General features: G+C 46.7%; 1 protein-coding gene across 3 annotated transcripts; it reads right to left on the bottom strand.

The window, feature by feature from the left end:
• Nucleotides 1-713: 713 nt before the first annotated feature.
• Lrcol1 (leucine rich colipase-like 1) lies at nt 714-12301 on the bottom strand. Of its 3 annotated transcripts, none has more exons than NR_132326.1 (7): nt 11979-12078; nt 3638-3754; nt 2665-2789; nt 2515-2578; nt 2192-2317; nt 1958-2083; nt 714-955 (listed from the first exon to the last, which is right to left on the bottom strand). NR_132326.1 is itself a non-coding variant. In XM_006535032.2 (7 exons), exons 3-7 carry the CDS (start codon nt 3740-3742, stop codon nt 953-955), a joined length of 486 nt encoding a protein of 161 aa, XP_006535095.1. In that variant the 5' UTR covers nt 3743-3754; nt 11979-12052; nt 12194-12301; the 3' UTR covers nt 714-952. The 3 variants fall into 3 exon arrangements, 2 of the variants coding, with proteins under 2 accessions (XP_006535095.1, NP_001297638.1); XM_006535032.2 differs by lacking the exon at nt 2665-2789 and adding an exon at nt 12194-12301 and having other exon boundaries at nt 2515-2640; nt 11979-12052; NM_001310709.1 differs by lacking the exon at nt 2665-2789 and having other exon boundaries at nt 2515-2640.
• Nucleotides 12302-13411: the final 1110 nt, after the last annotated feature.

The raw sequence follows: 13411 nt of genomic DNA, 5'->3' as shown, positions 1-13411 counted from the left end.
ATAGCCCTGGCTGTCCTGGAACTCTAGGGCAACCCTTTTTGAGGAACAAATATTAACATAAGTACAAATAGCATCAGACCAACCCGCTGCACAACCTATGGATCCTAGAATTCAGGTTATCAGACTTGGCAGAAAACACCTTTTGCTCACTGAGCCCTCTTTGTTGGCCCCTAAATGCTACTTTGTAAGTATAGTTAAAAATGATGATGAAGCCAAAAAGTTGGAAATAAAATGTCCTAGGAAAGTTAGCAATTATTAAAAATTGCATATTATCATTTTGAACTTATACATTTATAACTTGTATAGAGTTGGTGTGATAAATACTTCCATATTAAGTTAATTAACCAAATGTTATCTTCTTCTGTGGCTGAAGTTTGAACTTACAGCCCTGTGCAGGCCATCCTGTCCTTGAATTTTCCCCCCCTTTTTGGTTTTTCGAGACAGGGTTTCTCTGTGTAGCCCTGGCTGTCCTGGAACTCACTTTGTAGACCAGGCTGGCCTCGAACTCAGAAATCCGCCTACCTCTGCCTCTCGAGTGCTGGGATTAAAGGCGTGTGCCACCACGCCTGGCTTTGAATCTTTTTCTTAAAGAGAGGCACCAACATCTCAAACCCTTCTGGTGATCGCAGTGGAGCTGAGCAAATCCAAATGTGTCTTTGGGGTTTCCAAAGATTTCCATACTTTTGTTATTGAAAAACATGGACTGGACAAGGTCCTTGTAAACCAGGAGTTTTTATTTACGTGCAGTAACTCAGCAGCAATCCTGTGATTTTTTTCCCCCAGATGCTTCATGTGTGGGACTCATGGAATTCACATTAACAGCAAGCGACAGAGAGCTCTAATTCCTACAGATTTTCAGAACCCAAATAAGGGAACAGTCTGGATGTGAGCAAAGCACTTTCTGGTCTCTGAAGTCCAGTTTGGGTTCTGTATCACACAAGATCTTGTTCATTCACTACAAGACAGCAAAGAGAGAGAGAGAGAGAGAGAGAGAGAGAGAGAGAGAGAGAGAGAGAGAGAGAGAGAATCATATGAGCTTCATTCTATGCATTATCCACAGCACCGTTGTCCAGGGCCCAGACACTGTTCCCTGAGGTGTGTCAGGATGTCTAAAGTAGTCACCAAGCTAAAGCACACCCAATAGGTTGGACTCTCCTGACAGGGGCCATATTCTTAACCTTATGAGCTATAGACCCCCCCCTGAACACCATAGTTTGTCTAACAACAAACTATGTACTGAACAGCACACAGCCTCCATGGTGTACATAGCCCACGCACACAATTAGGCTGCTCACTCCCACAAGCCCCTGTTCTCCATAGCTCTTGTTCTGTGAGGTTTTGTCCTCTGGATCCACTAAGGGCCAGTAGAAAGTAAAGGAGGTGGGAAGGAGAGAAGCTAGGAGACCCTTTCTGCCTGGTAGTTGTAATGGTACCTTTACTTGGTAGATACCACAGACACAGACATGCCACACACACACACACACACACACACAGACCATCCACACATGCATACCCACACACACACATCAGAGAGAAACAGAGACAGAGCTATGAGAGAGAGACAGAGATAGAGACTGAGAAAGACAGAACAGACATGTATATATAACATGTACATATAACATACATGTGCAGATATAGACACACACTCTTATAGGCTTGAAGACTAGTTTTGCTCCAGCTCCTATTAGTTTCAACACCAGCTTCCTGACTTGGCAGGTTTCTGGCCCCTCCAAGTGAGATCAACAGGCCTTTACCATTGTGTCCTATACTTTCATACCCAGAGGGCTCAGTGCCTGGTCCAGGAACTCCGGACCCGCAAGTCAGCTCCATGGAGACAAATGGACTCTAACTACAGGGAGCCACTGTGCCCTCTGTTGGTGGGATTTGGTTTCACACATAACCCTCACCCCACCCCTATGGCAGCTTCAGTAGGTGGAGGTTGGGGTGGGCTACTCACGACTGGCAGGCAGAGAGCCAGGAGCCCGGTGCGCTTTGTGCAGTGGGAAGAAGGGCTGTTCTCGCTCAGTGGGAGGCAGCACAGGTCCCAGCATTCAAGGTGGTGTTGGCATATGGCTCCTTCGGGCTGGAGAGAGATGGTCAGATATCATTTAGCCCCAGTGAAAGTCTTTCTTCCCCTCCTCTCACCAGGGACCTTGCCCCATGGGTCCATGGGTCCTTGTTCCGTGCTCACCTTGCGCCAAGATATACACTGCATGAAGATGGTCTTTGATGAGCAGAACCTGTCTGGGTTGCTGCTAGTCCTGATGCAACAGTTGCTGTGGCATTCTGTGTTTTCTTCACAGAGGAACCCATTTGGCTGTGAGGGAACAGGGGAACCGCGCTCTCTGCTGCCAGGGACTCCCAGTCCCTCTAACCACCCCGAGAACTCCCTTCTCTCTCCCTCCCCAGGGGCCCATTTCCTCTAGCTCATCCAAGAGCAGGTAGAAGTGGGGCTAGAAGGTGTCCCCTGCCGGTTTCTTTCCCTCCCTAGATGTTGCCCAGGGCTCCAGTCACCTTCCTCCAGGGCACACATTCCAAAAACACGGTCTGGGAGGTGCAGAATTTCTGTGGGTTCAAGCTGTTGGTGACACAGCAGTCGCTCTGACACTCAGAATTGTTTCGACACATCTCTCCGATCCCCTGAAACACCCGGGTTTTGTTCACCTGCTTTAAGGCAGCAGCAGACCCAGGTCCCAGGGGGCTTCTCCGGTCAGATATTGGCTCCACCCACTCCGGGACGTCCTTGCTTTGACCTCCCCTCAACTCAAGGTTGAAGAGTGTTGTCTAACCTGGGAAAAGGGAAAGACAAGGAGAGGGGAGAGTGGAAGAGAGCATGTAAGCTTGACCATGGAGGTGCAGCCTTTTAATTCCAACACTCGGGAGGCAGAGGCAGGTGGTTCTCTGAGTTGGAGATTAGCCTGGGCTACAGAGTAAGTTCCAGGACAGCCAGGACAGAGAAACTCTGCCTCGAAAAAGCCAAAACAGAAAATGAAAAGAGGTGCAGGTGAGATGGCTCAGTGGGTAAGAGTACCCGACTGCTCTTCCAAAGGTCCGGAGTTCAAATCCCAGCAACCACATGGTGACTCACAACCATCCGTAATGAGATCTGACTCCCTCTTCTGGTGTGTCTGAAGACAGCTACAGTGTACTTACATATAATAAATAAATAAATCTTAAAAAAAAAAATGAAAAGAGAAAAAAAAAGTGTCTGTCCTAGGCCGGGTGCTCAGAAGGTCAGCTGGGAGAAGGGAATCACAGAACAACAGGACACAGCACTGGGTGATTTGGGGTTGCCCAAAGGCAACCAGGGATATGACACTGCACAGAAAGGAGTCAGGGAGACCCTAGGAGAGCCCTTGCACCCTGCCTACTGGAGCATCCTCCCAATCTTCTGTGTCTTTTAGGACTTCACTGAGATGGGGCTGCATGACGATTGGGTGCAGCTGTGAGATACAGACCCTCAGATACCATTATGACTGTACCACTCACCGTATATGCTCTCACATCATTCCCCATTGGGCCTGCCCAGATGCTCCAGGCTCCTGTCACCTCTGCTCCATCTAGGTCCTGGATTCCCCACCCTGCCTCCAGCCTTCTAGAGAATAGACATGTATGGGAAGGCATGGGCTGAGCTCACCTTGTAGGCTGAAACCCTTGTGTTCTTATCCTGGAATGTGGGTACAGCCCAGAGCAGCAGCAGCAGCAGCAGCAGCAGCAGCGGCGGCCACACCGAGACAGACATCTCACGTTGGACCTGTCAGGGTTTTATGGAGTAAGCCTTGCCCTGGGCATACAGCAAAATAGCCCCTTCCCTCCCCAGTACTGTCTCTTATAAAATAGCTTTTTATTTGTTTTGGTTTTGGTTTTGGTTTTTCGATACAGGGTTTTTCCGTGTAGCCCTGGCTGTCCTGGAACTCACTCCGTAGACCAGGCTGGCCTCGAACTCAGAAATCCACCTGTCTCTGCGTCCCAAGTGCTGGGATTAAAGGCATGTGTCACCACTGCCCGGCATAAAATAGCTTTTAAAACAATTAATTTTTTGTAATTTTTTTGTTTTTCTATTCTTTTTTAAACTATTTATTTATTTAATGTATGTGAGTACAGGTGTACTCACATACATACAAATAAATAAGTGGTTGTGAGCCATCATGTAGTTGCTGGGAATTAAACTCAGGACCTCTGCTCACTCCGGTCCCGCTCACTCTGGCCCAAAGATTTATTTATTATTATATGTAAGTACTCTGTAACTGTCTTCAGACACACACCAGAAGAGGGCACCAGATCTCATTACAGATGGTTGTGAGCCACCATATATGGTTGCTGGGATTTGAACTCAGGACCTTCAGAGGAACAATCAATGCTCTTAACCACTGGGCCATCTCTCCAGTTCTCTCTCTCTTTTTTTTTAAGACTTATTTGTTCATTATGTATAGTGTTCTTCCTGTGTATATACTTGCAAGCCAGAAAAGGGCACCAGACCTCATTGTAGTTGGCTATGAGCCATCATGAGGTTGCTGGGAATTGAACTCAGGACCTCCGGAAGTGCTCTTAAACTCTGAGCTGTTTCTCCAGCCCCCATAAATAATTATTTTTATGAGAAGCTTTGGGTTTACAGAAAAAAAAATGTGCATAAGGCCTGGGACTGTTTCTCAGATTGATTGCCTAGCACATAGGACACACAAAGTTTGATTCCCACACATAAACATGGCTCGACGGTGCCTGACTGTATCCCCAGCACTGAGAAGCAAAGACATGAGGTGAGGCCAACTTAGACTATGTGAACACACTTTCTCTCTCGCTCTCTCTTTCTCTCTCTCACTCTCTCTTTTTCTCTCTCGCTCTCTCTTTCTCGCTCTCTCCCTAAAAAACAAGCAGAAAAACTGTATGGCAAGCATCTCCAACTCCACCACTTAGGAAGTGGCAGTAGGATCTCTGTGATCTCCAGACCAGCCAGAGCTGCATAGCAAGACTCTGACTCAAAACAAACAAACAACAGACAAGGGACTGCTCAGTGGTTAAGAGCACTGAGAGACTGCTCAGTGGTTAAGAGCACTGACTGCTCTTCCAGAGGTCCTGAGTTCAATTCCCAGTAACCACATGGTGGCTCACAACCACCCGTAATGGGGCTCCTACATCCTTTTCTGGTGTGTCTGATGAGTGCTCTATCTGAGTACACCTGCATGCCAGAAGAGGGCATCAGATCCCAGTATAGCCAGTTGTGAGCCACCATGTGGGTTGCTGGGAATTGAACTCAGGACCTTCGGAAGAGCAGCCAGTGCTCTTAACCCCTGAGCCATCTCTCCAGCCCCGATTCCTAGTTCTTATACATCTACTTTCTTCCTCAGTCAATATGTCACACTAGTGGGGGTGGGATAGCAACACCAATAACATACATGTGCACTCTTGGCTAAATTCAAGGTTTTCAGTGTGGGCCTTGTCAGCCACGTTTCTGATCTGGACAGATAGAAAACGGTGTGGTGTGTCCACTGTCACACAGTCACACAGAACTGCCTGTTGTTCCTGCTCATTCTCCCCAGTCCAGCTGGGTTTTCTCTTTTTCTGTTTCTGTAGTTCAACTTTTTCCAGAAGGTTCTAGCTGGAACCACAGTCTGTGGCTTTTCAGAATGGTTTCTTTCATTTGGGTTAAGGATCCCCTGTGTCTCTTCCTGATTTGTTAGCTCACTTCCTTTATTTAATTTAATTTATTTACTTTGAGTTTTTGAGACAGGGTTTCTCGGTTATAGCCCTGGCTGTCCTGGAACTCACTCTGTAGACCAGGCTGGCCTCGAACTCACAGAGAACTACTTGCCTCTGCCTCCCCAGTGCTGGGATCAAAGGCGTGCGCCACCACCTCCAGGCCCACAGTGGGTTTCTTTATGTGGGTTCTAGGAATGGAGCACCAGACCTTCATGCTTCTACAGCAAACACTTTACTGATTAGGCTGTCTCTAGCTTGACCCTGGGCTTTCAACATCCCCTCCTCCCATTGAAGCAAATTCCAAATGGATTAGATTCTCCGTGAAAGACAAAGCCAGGAAAGAGGCCAAACATTAAGGAGTGTAACATCAAAAGAGTACCCTCTCCCTCGGTTTTTGCCGTCAGGGCTTCCCTGCGCCTGGGTCATGGTCCCTGTTTCTTAGTGTTCTTATTTTGGTGTGCCTTAAACACTGACCGAGACGCTGCGGATGGCCTGGGTTTCCTTTGTTTCTAAGAACAGTGTCTATTCATCTCAAGAAGCAGCTAAAGGGCTTGGCCTGGTCCAAGTCTGACTCTGTGTCTGGCATAAGCGGTGAAGTGCAGAGGGAAAGGTCACGGGATAGCCTGGCAGAGTGCAGGATGTGGGACTTTGGGATATGTCTCTTTCTTTTCCCTGCCCCTGTCACATCCAGCCGCTGTAACGTGTGGCAGCGGCTCTGCCCTCATGCAACAAAACAAAGTGCCTCCCTCTCTGTCCTCCCTTCACCTCTGAATCTTCAGAGTCACCTTAAAAGTATTCCAAGCTGGGTTATCACAGGCATTTGTGAGAGATGGTTGTACCAGAGCCGATTGTGAGTTTGCAAAGAGTGGTGTGCTTGTGTGACAAGCCAGAGAACGTCTTTCCTATCTTCCCGATGATGTGAGCAGAATGAAATAATTCTCCCCTCGATATAATCTAACAGAAAATATGCTAATATACCCAATATGACTACTTGTGGTTTTTTTTTTTTTAAAAGATGTATTTATTTTATGTCTATGAATACACTGTAGTTGTTTTCAGACACACCAGGAGAGGGCATCTCTGCTTCAGTTCTTGCCTCTGGGGTCCTGCGTGAGGTCCTGCCCGGGCTTTCCTCAGTGATGGACTGTAATGTGGAAGTGTTATCCAAAGAAACCTTTTCTTTCCAGGTTAGTTTCAGTTGGTATTTTTGTCACAGTAGCCAAGGGCAAACTAGAATACAAGTTCTGATTCATGCTCCACCTGAGCCTCTGGTTTTCAGAGGATTTCCAGTGGTGTCTTGTTTGGTTTCTTCCATTCTTCCTGGGAAATCTCTGGGTTGCAAAGTAGAGTGGGGTGGGGAAGGGAGAGGGAAGGAGAGGGAGAGAGAGAGAATGTCTCTCTCTCTCTCTGTGTGTGTGTGTGTGTGTGAGAGAGAGAGAGACAGAGACAGAGACAAAGAAAGACAGAGAGAGTCAGAGACAACGACAGAGAGAGTCTATGTGTGTCTCTATGTGTGTTACTTCCTAGACTTCTTGGAGGCACAGTAAGAAACCCTGCTGGCAGAGAAGCTGAGGTTATGAAGCTCAGATATGGTCTCTAGCTAGCACCCCCATCTTGCTGTTAGTTCTGCATTGGCCTTGATGGAGTGTTGGGACTACAGGATGGCAGACACTGGAGCATCAGGAGGAGAGGGGACCTATACCCCAAGGCTCAGGACAGAGGTAGGAATTCCCTTAGCACCTGTTAGGCTGGTCCAGGGGCATCTCGGGCTCGCCTCCCTCTTTGATTCCTAAACTGGGGACAGGAAGAGACTGGAGACACTGGGAGGCCAGAGCAGGAAGAGAGGACTGGGGAGGCATAGGAGTTCTAGTTTCCTCCAGAGCTCTGTTCCATGCCACCAAGCTTGGCATTTTTACTGAGCACCTGCTGTGTGACTTGTTTGCCCAAACGATATCCTAAGATAAAGATGTCTGGCCACCAAGTACCTCCCCAAGAATGAAGTCAGCCAGTCAGCGAATCTCAGCAAAGAGTTTCCTCAACACATCAGCAGGACACATGGGTCCTTTGAGTTTTGGGTTCCATAACGATGGAGTTATAGGTATAAAATAAGCCACAGCTCACTGCACTGGAACATTTCATTCGAGAGTCTGGTTCATTGGTTTTGGGAGAGAGCATTACAGCCTGAAGGCCTAATTCTATTTTGATCTGCACTAAAAGAGAAAGAGGAAGACAAAAAAAGGGGTGGGGGGAGGAGATGAAGGAGAAAGAAAGGGAAAAAAGATAAAGAGCCAGTGGAAAAAAGGGCTTACTACAAGGACTGAACACTTTGTTTTGTGTGCAACAGAAGTTTGAAATGCGCCCCCCCCCCCAAAGCCCAGCAGGTTAGGTGCCCTGTTTTTATTATTTGTGAGCCTTGCATTGCTTGCTGCCTAGCCATCAGTTTTCATGGTTCTGCATGCTACCCAGCCCCAAGTCACTTTTTGTTCCAATAAACTCTGCCATGATCATTTATTTCAGGGTTCTCTCTTTGGGAGTGGCCATTGAGAGAGAGTCTCTCTATGTAGTCCTGGCTGTCATGTCATCTCTATGTAGATCAGGGTGCCTCACATTCACCCTCCCCCTCCTGAGTGTGAGGATGAGAGGTGTGAACCACCACGACAAGCTTCAGGTTTCTCTCTCTCTCTCTCTCTCTCTCTCTCTCTCTCTCTCTCTCTCTCTCTTTCTCTCTCTCTCTCGTTTTTGTTTTTGTTTTTTCGAGACAGGGTTTCTCTGTGTAGCCCTGGCTGTCCTGGAACTCACTCTGTAGACCAGGCTGGCCTCGAACTCAGAAATCCGCCTGCCTCTGCCTCCCAAGTGCTGGGATTAAAGGCGTGCACCACCACTGCCCGGCCAAGTTTCTCTTTTGATAGGAGGTTGCTAAGTATGTTTACGTTGGACCCCAAGAAACACTTATCTTTATTTATTTTTAATTTTTGCTTGGAACAATAGGGATTTATTCTCTGGAGACAAAAGCCCACAAGCTATCAAGGCATCAACAGGGCTGGTTCTTTCCAGAAACTCTGGAGGAGGGTCCCTTCCATTGTTGAGTCTCACAGCTGTGGCTCTTACATCCTGTGGTCTTATTATTATTATTATTATTATTATTATTATTATTATTATTTGTTGTTGTTGTTGTTGTAGATCCCTTATCAGAAGTACTGGACTGGACAAAGAGGCACAGACTTTTAATCCTAGCCCTCAAGAGGCAGAGGCAGATCTCTTTGAGGCTAACCTGGTCTACATAGTCTACGTAGGGAGTTCCAGAACAGCCATGGCTGCAACAAAACAAAAACAAAAACTCAAAAACTCAAAATAACATTGGCATTTATTAGGAATGGACAGCACTACACTAGGGATGGATGTGTTCTAGTAAACTACTGGTATGTTCCTGGACGTTCAAGGGCATGGAAATTTATTTCATTTTTTTTTAATTGAGTGCGTATGTGGAGGTCAAAGGATAGTTTTTGTGAAGTCAGTTCTCTTCTTCCACCATAGGGGTTACAGGGATCAACTCAGGTTTGTGCTCCCTAGTGCCCTCCTATTTTTTTCTTTTCTTTTCTTTTCTTTTTTTTTTTTTTTTCTTTTTTTGATTTTTCAAGACAGGGTTTCTCTGTGTAGCCTTGGCTCTCTTGGAACTCACTCTGTAGACTAGGTTGGCCTTGAACTCAGAAATTGTGCCACCGCTATGGCCTGGAACTACATCTTTGACTACGTGATTAACAACCTTCCTCCACGTTTCAGCACTGTGTCCAAGTTTGTAGGATATGCTAAGCAAGCTGATAGTCTTAGCAGAGGCTTTCGAGACGGTTGCCACCAGGCAGTGTGAAAGAGAGCCCTTTCCTCATAATCTGTTGGTTTTATCTTGTTAGGGTTCACAGAGTAACCACTGACCACAATGTTTCCACAATGTTTCATGTCCCCACAAGAAACAATCTTAGGTCCCGAGAAACAAAATATACAGGTCCAGCGTGTTATGTGAAACCAGCCCTGTGGGGCTGGAGAGAAAGCTCAGCAGTAAAGAGTGCTTGCTACTTTTGCAGAGGACCCAAGTTCGGTTCCCAGCATCCAGGTCAGGCAATTCTTCTGGGCCTCTTGTATACCTGTACACATATAAACATATCCACAGATGCAGTCACACATACACAATCAAAAATAAAACATTTTGAAAAGACAGCAGTGCTGTGAGGCTAAGAAGATAGCTCTGTCAGTAAAGTGCTTGCCTTGCAATCACGAGGACCCAAGTTAACTCCCAGAGTTCATGGAAAAAAGGCCAGGCGTGGGCTGGTTAGATGGCTCAGCATGTAATAGATAGCTCAGCACATCTTGCCTACAAGCCTGATGGCCCGCGTTTGATCCCCAGGACCCACATGGTGGGAGGAGAGAACCATTTCCCACAGGTTGTCCTCAGATCGCCATACAAGCTCCTCGTCCATATTTATGCACACAAATAAATAAAACATAATAAAAAGAGAGCGCTGGAGATATGGCTCGGCAGTTAAGAGCACTTGCTGCTTTTTCAGAAGACATGAGTTCAGTTCCCAGCACCCACATGATGGCTCACAACTGTCTGTAATTTCAGTTCCAGGGGACTCTATGCCCACTCTGGCCTCTGTAGGCAATAGGCGTGCACATGGTACACATACATACATGCAATTTAAAACACCCACACACATAAATATATGTATACATTTAAAATAAAAATTATAAATAAAAATAAAGCCAGGTGTAGTGGTAGGCATACCAGCATTGGGGAGGATCTTTGGTGCCTTCTGGCTAGCCAGACAAGCCTAATTGATAAGAGCTAGGCTAATGAGTGAATCCATTTCAATGCAGCAGAAGATACAGACAAGGCAAGCACACACATGAAAGTACACACACATACAAATACATACAAATAAGCAACGACAACAAAACATAGAGCCACAGTTTGAGGCGTCCTTGGGGAGCCAACCACAGACTTCCTCTGTCTGTTCTAGAGTGCGGATCTTCCATCAGATCTCTGCCTCCATGCCTTTGTTTTTTAAATTTTTGTTTATTTTTATTTTTATAGATGTGTTTGTTTTGCCTGCACCACATACATGCCCGAAACTAGAGCTATATATAAGTGATTGTGAGCCACCATGTGGATGCTGGGAACTAAACCGGGTTCTCTAGAAAAGCAGTAAGTGCTGCTAGCTGCTGAGCCAGTTCTCTGTCCTCAGCTCCCCTGGCTTTTATTTACTTTTCCAATTCAAGACCAATTGTACTTCTCATTGGTAATGGGAGACACCCTGAGTTCCCCATGCTGACCACGGACCTCCTTCTTCTCCTTTTCCCAGTCACTGCCTGTGGTTGACTGTACCAGCCGCAGGAATGGGACCGATTGCTAAGGGTGGAAAGAATCTACTCTTGTTTCCTTCACAGCAAGTCAAAGGTCCTAGATGCCCCTTGCCACCAGGAACTCAAGGGCACATAGCACTGTCCCAGTCAAAGGAGCAGATCCACAGCTATTGTACAAACTCAGCCAGTGTTCTTTCCATATAGCTAAATAGGCTTCATATGTCATCAATTGAGCCACAACCTGAACGCTTTTGAATTTCAAACTTGCCGTGTTCTTCTTGTGTTTGAAACCAGGAAGCGATTTTTGTTTTTAAGCCGCAACCTTCCCTTTAAGTCCTGACAAGGTCCTGTTTCCAAGTTGGACAGGATATACCTCACACAGCCCAAGAGCACTCTGCTATTGCCCATGAGAAGCCCAGTATAAAAGGGTCACAGATCACCACTGTTCATAAAGGACTACTGCACAGGAAAGCCCTGAGCGCACCGTGTTAAATAAATCAGCTAGTCACAAAAGGCCAAATACTGTTGAACGCCACTTACATAAGGGCCTGGGAATCATCAGGTCCACGGAGACAGATGGAAGAGTGGTGTCAGGGCCTAGAAAGGCACTGTTTAATGGGAAGATGTGCTCTGTTGGGCACGGAGGGCTATTGAGATCAGGCTACACCCTTCTCTAAGTTATTTCATATTGTACAAAGCAGGAGTTTTCCAGGGTGTGCACCGTCTCAGAAGAAGCCATTTTACAATGAACTTTTCACTCTGTTTTGAGGGGAAAGAGGGATGATTGCAACCGCTGGGTAGACCCAGAAACTAGACTATCTTTCTCCTGTTTCCTGCCAGGTACCACAGGACAGGAACAATCTGAGTTATTCCTGGGAGTAGAAAGGTAGTTTTTGGAACTGCTGAGTTCCCAGTGGCCCTACCTCCTTGCCTCAGGTCCACTTGCTCCTCTGTGCAGCGAGAGCAGCCAAACTGCAGTTTCCAAGCAGACGTCAGCCTTGAAGTAGAGGGTTACAGGTTAGCCAAGGGTACTTGGCCTCAAGTCTCTGAGCAGTAACTCAACTCCACTCCACTTCCTGCCCCGCCCTCTGCACAGAATGTAGAGATTCCGTGGACATGGCCTCCCACCATACTTTACCTGCTTTCCTGCTTTTTGCTTCTGTTCCAAATCAAGACCAGCTACCAATAGCCAAACAAACCCCTACCCAGCAGTGTAGGACACCCACTCTTTGTGCCCCCTCCCCACTGTCCTCCCCACCCCCCACCCCGCCCTAGGACCACAACTCCTTAGGCACCCAGAGTTCCCTTTCTCCACTCCTAAGTCAGGTGCTCATGTCTGGTGCTGACTCTGCCCCCTGATAATAGTCTCAGTTTGTTCTCATTTATCAATCCTTCTGTCTGTTCTATAGTGTGTGGGCTGTTCGTTCACTTGAGATTTTTGCCCCTGGGTGGGGGGCGTGGAGACTTAACCCAGGGCCTCACAAGTACTAGACAAGTGTTCCACCACCTAGCTCCAGCAGCTCTCCTTGTTAGCTCTTTAATGATTGACTAGGACTGACTACTTACAATCCTCCTGTCTCCACCTCTCAAGTGGTGGGATTACTGGTTTTGTATAAGCATGCTCAGCCTCAGGCAAATTAAAGCAGGACTTTTCTAAGAAAGAAGGACTCACAAAGAATGGCACCAGGATCCATGAAGGTCCTTGGTGGAAAACAGGAAGGATGTGATCAGCTTGGTGATTTCGGGTGGGGAGGTCCTGTCTGGAAGGGATCTGGACAACTGGCGTCTGAGATGGGCCAAGACCCAGTCTTTTGTTACAAAATATTCCCTAAAATTATGCATTCAGTTGTTCTAAATTAGATTGCCGTTGCTCCCTAGGCACTGGTCAGATTTAATCAAACAGTTCAAATATGCAATTTAGCTGTACTATTAGCAACAGCAAAGAGATGTCCAGGTTTGCCAAGGATGGATTTGCTCTGGTCTTACTTTGAAGTATTAGCAAAGATGTGGGTGGATCTTGAAAACACGATAAAGCCAGACGTAGGTATCGTATTTCAAATAAAAACCTTTTTGAGACATGAAGACTACTGTGGGAACAGGAATGGCGGCTTTATGGACAGGGGTTTGTTCTGAGGTGGGAGAACGGGTTTTGTGTTGTCCAATGAAGGGGACTGCACAACGTACAGCAGCATGTACTACACTCATTGGGTTGTTCATACGCTAAATGCATTTTATTTCCATAAAAGACAGCTTAAAATCATCTCGCTGAGACATATTAAGATGTTTGGTATTTGCTTCAAATAACCTGGGCGCAGGAGAGACCTGATCAGTTACCAGCAAACAATTTCGGTTTGCA

This window comes from Mus musculus, chromosome 5, assembly GCF_000001635.26.
Source record: "Mus musculus strain C57BL/6J chromosome 5, GRCm38.p6 C57BL/6J".
NCBI classification, from domain to species: domain Eukaryota; kingdom Metazoa; phylum Chordata; class Mammalia; order Rodentia; family Muridae; genus Mus; species Mus musculus.
The sequence above is the reverse complement of the archived record's forward strand: the minus strand, read 5'-3'. Positions and strand labels throughout refer to the sequence as shown.

Excerpts from the sequence above, each read along its gene's own strand:
- Lrcol1 (XM_006535032.2), bottom strand. The coding sequence starts at position 3,742 with ATGTCTGTCTCGGTGTGGCCGCCGCTGCTGCTGCTGCTGCTGCTGCTG. Across the intron at positions 2,641-3,637 it reads CAAGGGTTTCAGCCTACAAG|GGGATCGGAGAGATGTGTCG; the intron begins GTGAGCTCAGCC and ends CGGGTGTTTCAG. Across the intron at positions 2,084-2,191 it reads AGTGTATATCTTGGCGCAAG|CCCGAAGGAGCCATATGCCA; the intron begins GTGAGCACGGAA and ends ATCTCTCTCCAG.